Source organism: Mya arenaria, chromosome 8 (genome assembly GCF_026914265.1).
Source record: "Mya arenaria isolate MELC-2E11 chromosome 8, ASM2691426v1".
Classification (NCBI taxonomy): Eukaryota; Metazoa; Mollusca; class Bivalvia; order Myida; family Myidae; genus Mya; species Mya arenaria.
In genome coordinates, this window is record NC_069129.1 from 58509189 (window position 1) to 58515631 (window position 6443).

Genomic DNA, 6443 nt, shown 5'->3' on the forward strand with positions numbered 1-6443 from the left:
AGTTTGCCTGTCCTAGTTCTAAAAGACTGTCAATTAGACCATTATTGACCATCAGGGGTTCATCTTGGTACCAACTATACTTTATTCGAACCTTTAATATCTAATTGTGATATATATTTTGAAAAATAAACATCAACAACATGTATTGTTGCGCCAAATTTATTTGAATTTGTAAGTTTAAACTGACACTCGCTTTAGTTTCCAACTCAGTGTGTGTATACCACGTACTAAATAGCGTCATAAATGCTACGTCGAAGGCCAATATTTTGCTTTGAATGGATACTTTAAACAAAGATAACTTCACTATTTTTTCACTATTTTAAATGATACATAGCGCAGTTTACGGCGCTTACGGAGTCCAGCCTTCGGTCTTTTACCAGAGTTCGATTGAGAGTTTAACATTTTCGAAAACATTTTCACAAAACGTCCGTCTGACGGAGCACTGTCAAACATTATTTTGGAAACAGGGTTGTCGAAGTGCTAAATGAAACTAATCACCTTATCAAACTTCGGTAATAAAACGAAGGCGGGGATCTTGAAGCGGCCTAGACTGCCCTTTGTTTCATTTAAAATGGTGTAGTAAAAAACAGTTATCTATGTTTTAAGTCTTAATTTTAAGCAAAATGTTGCCTTCCGAACTAGCATTTATGACGTATATATCACATGGTATACACACACTGCAACTGAAGTTCTTGATCTTACGATATGTTGTCGTACTCGGCTAATTACATATATTCGAAACGAATGTAAAAAGAAATGTCCACCGCTTCCTACTATTCCTGCTTTTGGTAACCACATAGACATATCATTGGAATTATTTCTGTTGTAACTGTTTTAATTATTCTGCAAATTAATATATTATGCCTGTTTTATCTTTTGATAAAACCTACAGCCTGTTACAACGAGTAGTCGTATCCGATTTTGAGTAATTCGCCTTTAATAATCAGCGATGCCTTTCCGCATTATATTATCATCGGAAATGGACAACCAATATCGGACACAATTCCTACATATCATGGGACAGGTTTAAAACAATTGTGGTTCAATACTTAACACTTAGGTAGAAAATTGCGATATCTTCAATTATGGAGGAATAACAAATATATATCTGAGGACCGCCAAAATAGTGACGCTATGTTCATAATAACTTTTATGCAAAATATTTTCTTCAAGATAAATGGGAGAATCTTAGTGCCAAAGATGAAATACAAGTTCTTCAATTATTTTGGTAGTGTGCCTGCATTTTCAGAAAGTCTAAAATTTCTCAAGTCAATGATTGTTAAGTGCAGAATATGTAAAGATGAATAAATGCAAAAACTCGTTCCAATTCCGTAGAATAATAAAATGACAGCTGCAGAACAAATGTTGTTTTTTCAAATCTGTAGGTATTCACCTGATACATGACCGGCGGCCAAGAAACGGCAGCCTTAATGGATTAATATGAAAAACAATATAAATTGGACAAATTCTAAGCTTCATAACGAAGTTTTAACATATTAATATAATCATTTCTTACTTTGTAACTTGATGTTTGCAAATACCAGGTAATCGATAAAATGATGCAACATAAACACGTTCAGTCAAGTAAGAAGGAAGCTGCGAACCATCCTTCACAAAATTGGAACAATAATTTCGTACTTAAGATTACGCGAACACAAGTGTTGTGCCGTTGATTAAGGCTTCCATACTTATGACTAAGCTAATTTATAGGGTAACAAGTCAACAAGTTAAAGAGTAGTTACTTGGCAATTATGCAAGCCTTAAAGGAATTTTCATTGTCATAAGGATAAGTGAGTACATGACAAACTTTTACATGCAATACAAATTCGCGAAAGTTCATTGTCATCACAATTAAAGGAATTAAGAAATTTCTACATAAAATATGCATACTTAATGTAGCAAAATGTATGATGTTGTGCAAAGGCACCACACGCATAAAAAGGATGCCGTAATCCTAAACAATTGTGAGGTAAGTAAAATGACATTGTTTTATAAGTTTATGTCCAGATATGGGTCGCATCAATATATCCAACTGATATGTTAATAAATGTCCAGAAAACATCATTAAGTATGTAATTGCAGTTTAAATATTTGTACTTTATTTCAATTGAACATGGATTCGAAATGACTTATTTTTCAATCTTTCCATCTTGTTTTCGGTACAATTCAAGCGTATACACTTCTCCTCATCCACAGTTCATGTAATTGTACATCGGAAAATTTAATGCACTTTTATTCAACCCCTTTCTTGAAGACTTATATAGTTATAGTCCGAGCGGTTCAATACAAATATGTACATGTCGCCATTTTCCAGGATATACGACCAAACGTCACATACACCATTGAATAATAATAGCTTTTATGATCGTCTGCTTCACGCTTAACCAAGCAATTGTCTACAAATAGGCGGGACGTATTTTTGTTGTTGTCAACCAAAGCGCTGTTAGAACTGCAGTTGTCAACGACCTAATTTACATTTACATCTAAATTACTTAGTTACCAATCTGCTCAAATAGCTACGGAGCTGCATTCTGCATATTAAGTAGATTTCTAGAAATAGCGCTGTACGAGTATTTATTTTATGTTATTATAAAAAATATATTGCTATATACTTAATATAGTGCTTTTAAGCTGCGTGTTTGCGTAATTACACAATTAAAATAATAGAAAACGCAATTGTTTTAATATTGGCTAGTTACAAATCGCAATATAAAAACCAGAATACGCAAAAAGAACGCGTACTGAATAACAATAGATTCATGTATATATTTGTGTTCACATTTTGGCCGCGGCCGAGAAACAAGTTACTTTCGGCCAAAAATAGAATTTGGGTGAACGAATTCGGACAGGTTTATTACCCGGAAAATAACCAGGAGAACACTTTAGAACCAGGAGAAAAAATGGATAGCATTGAAGATACAATTAAATGCTCATTTTGACGTTATATATCATGTCAAACCAAAATGTTTTAAATGTAAGATAGTATTTCCTTGAATCCTACAATCACTTTTTGGTGATTGTAATCCATTCATTAGTATATATTCTATGTTTAAAATACCATAATTCGGCTCTTACTTGACATTTTTATATTTGCATCATGTTTTATGAAGATTGTTAGTATGTACTGTGTCGCATCAAACCGTTTAATTGTGTAAGTACATACTAACAACCCTAAACTATTACTAAATGCATATTATACACTTTTACATTATAATCAATGCGTTTAAAACGTCGACAGGCTTTCGACCTGCTTCAATTTGTGAGTATAATCATGTTATGCCAATTGGAACGGAAAGTGTGAGAAGAGGGTGTTTGTCTCAATAATTTCAGGCCAGAGTCTTGAGCATGTTGCATGTGCGTATTTCTAAACCACTGATATAAATTTGTTCATTTTGTCCACGAGTGACATTGGATGAGGACAATATTAAGATAATTAATACATACAGGGAATAAATAGAACAAGTATGTGATTCGATCCAGAGGAATTTTGCGCGAGGATCCTGTCATTGTAGAAAGAAACTTTAACATAAACTTATTTAACATGTCCAATGTTTGAATGCATTTGGTTAAGCGGTCATACCCTGGTAGTAAATTAAAAACGACTCAGTTATGTTTGAAGTGTAGAGAAGATTTACTAAACCATTCCTAAATGCTTTATACGTGACAGTGCATTGTTTATAAAACCAAAGTTTCATATGCAACTGAGTATGACTCTATACTTAAGTAATTGTTTGGGTATTCGACATATTAAATCAATAATTCAAGTGACTGGTTCTTCATGGTTTTGATTTAATTGAGCATAAAAATCTAAAAGTTTGCGCGAAGGAATTCATGAGCATGCATAATATATGATTATGTTTATTTGTTTTTATAATTACATTACCATACACACAAAATGTAGCAGGCCAAAGGATTTCAACGCTTTAAGCGCTTCGATTTGCTTCGGGATTATATATTATATAATATATTTATGACTTACTCATATTGGGTTCAACGTAACAAAGTTGTGAAGTCGTCATATACAGATTATATTAAAATGGAAAAAAATAAATGTATATATATTCATTTTCATTTTTATATATAAATATATACTTTTTACACATGTACTTTTACTCAGTTATTTCATGGATACAAAAAATAAGTTCATAGAATAGACCTCGCTTTAAATACATATGCCACACATTATTACTGACACAAAATACTATTTCTATTTCTTTTCAGCATTTACACAAGAAATAATACACATTATTTATTTAATTTATATGACAACTTATAGAAAACACGGCTAACATTCAAAATTAAACGCCACCCTTGCTAGATTTTAGAATTGAAGAAAACATAGACATCTTGTATCAAGTTTCTTTCGCGTAGTAGAATCTAGATCAACATAACCTGATAACAGTGATTTCGTCATCCGCATAATTCCCAACAATGAGGGTGGAGGTGTTTTCACTGAACCACACTGAACGAGGTTGATACACGCCGTCAGCCTTTCTGGCCACTGTGGCTAGCTTATGTCTCCCCTCCTTGTCTACAAGCACCACAGTGTTAGACCCATGCCCACACACAAACACATGCCCACTAGGGCTGACGCATAGTCCAGTTGGATCTTGTAGGGTAGGATCTTTAACTGTAGATAACACTTGACCAGATGTACAGAGTGTTATTAGTTTAGACGAATAATAATTTGAAACATATATTCGCTCCCCACTAGGAGAGACAGCACAACTGTACACTTCCAACAAACCAGACAAGTCTTCATAAATCTTCTTAAGGAGTCTTCCAGCCATAGTGTACAGGTACAGGCCATCCATGGAGCCAACATATAACTGACCCTGATGGTGGGCAATAAAGACGCAGTTATGGTCTGTAGTGAACTTTCTCATTGATTGTAGCTTCTCCTTGGTCACTGTGAGGAAGTGGACCTCATTTGAAATACAGTCACATACAACTACTGCTACTTCATTGCCTGTGATGTGACACAAGTGTTGAGGATTACCAGGCATATCACTATGATCAATGACCTCAAACTGCTTGTTCAGAAGCTTCACTCTCTTGTTGCTCCGGTCAGCCAGAACCATTTCTCCACTGGGTAACTCACATATACCATCAATAAGGCACGTTTTCTTGTCATTCTTTATTCTAACCTGATAATGCCTTGAACTCTGAGCCTTATTAACATGAATGAAAAGATCATGTGCAACATTACCAAGGCGGCTCAGATTTCCCAAAAGTTGCAATACACTTTCATCAGATTTGAACTCCACTCTTTCTTTTCCCCGTATTTCCTTCACAAGACAATTGGCTTCACTCAGTTTAGAATGGCATTTTCCGAATCCAATGAAAGAATTGGTCTCCTTGTTTTTGCCAGTAAGCTGCTGGAGCTTCTCAATCATGGTGTCGAGTTCGTCATATATGTGAGCACAGGCTTCTAAATCAGCTTTAATAGACTTCTCTAAATCTTTCATCATGCTATCCAACTGTTCAACTGTCTCCTTCTCCACCTTATCTAAGATCTGGTTTATTTCTTTGCGGAGAGCCTTGATTTCAGCAATGATGTTCTTGTACGAGTCTTTCAATGAGGCTTGGTATTTCATCCTGTTATTCTTGAGCTCATCCAGCCTGTTCCTCATACTGTCCACTGTTGCTGGCAGATGCTTAAACTCTGCTGTCTTCAGGAAACCTCTGGCCAAGTCAGGCAGGTGACTTATGCTGTTACACAGCCTGGAATACATGTTCTCATTTGATTGATGGCTAACACCATTTCATGAAAGGAACAAAATAGTGCATTTCTGCTTATTAAAATATACCTTTATCACTGAATATATATATATATATATATCTTGGTTATTGTTCCTGTACCTTATTTCTATCATAGCGGCAAGGATTTTAAGTATCTTTCTTGGCCGGAAATATAAGATAGTCACATCCCAGCCCGAGCGGAGGGTGTTTTGTGGAAACCAGGTTTACCGAGTTTCTGCAGAACACCCTGCGCGAGGCTTGGGATGAATCCGTCTTACAATACTGTCCATGGCAGATGCGTTTCCCCTCACCTCTGTTAAACAAAAAATAGTAAAAAAGTATTTTAATTTATATTTTACATACAGGCACTTTTTTTTTCTTTGTCCGTGGGTGAGATAAGAATTTCCAGCATGGCAAAATATTTGGATCTACTTATCTGGGGTGGGGGGGGGGGAAAGTATTCTATTTCCTTCATTTTAAAATTGTCAAACACAGCAAACACACAAAATGGTGAAAAAGAGCAAAAAGGTGTCCATCTAAATGAATGCCACGTTATTAAGATTATAATTAGACTGGTAATCACCCGTGGTTTAACTCTAACCTGTGGTTAAGGGCCACACAGACACTGCAGCAAAATAGATAGTGGTCACCACAGACGACATCCCGCTCTTTGCCATGCTCGGCACATATGTCTATTGAGA

At 35.3% G+C, this 6443-nt stretch overlaps 1 protein-coding gene across 1 annotated transcript; it reads right to left on the reverse strand.

Annotated features, from left to right (window-relative positions):
• Positions 1-4306: 4306 nt before the first annotated feature.
• LOC128244393 (uncharacterized) lies at positions 4307-6443 on the reverse strand. The gene is made up of 2 exons (XM_052962402.1): positions 6344-6443; positions 4307-5724 (listed from the first exon to the last, which is right to left on the reverse strand). Exon 2 carries the CDS (start codon positions 5631-5633, stop codon positions 4383-4385), a length of 1251 nt encoding a protein of 416 aa, XP_052818362.1. The 5' UTR covers positions 5634-5724; positions 6344-6443; the 3' UTR covers positions 4307-4382.

Excerpts from the sequence above, each read along its gene's own strand:
- LOC128244393 (XM_052962402.1), bottom strand. The coding sequence starts at position 5,633 with ATGAGGAACAGGCTGGATGAGCTCAAGAATAACAGGATGAAATACCAA.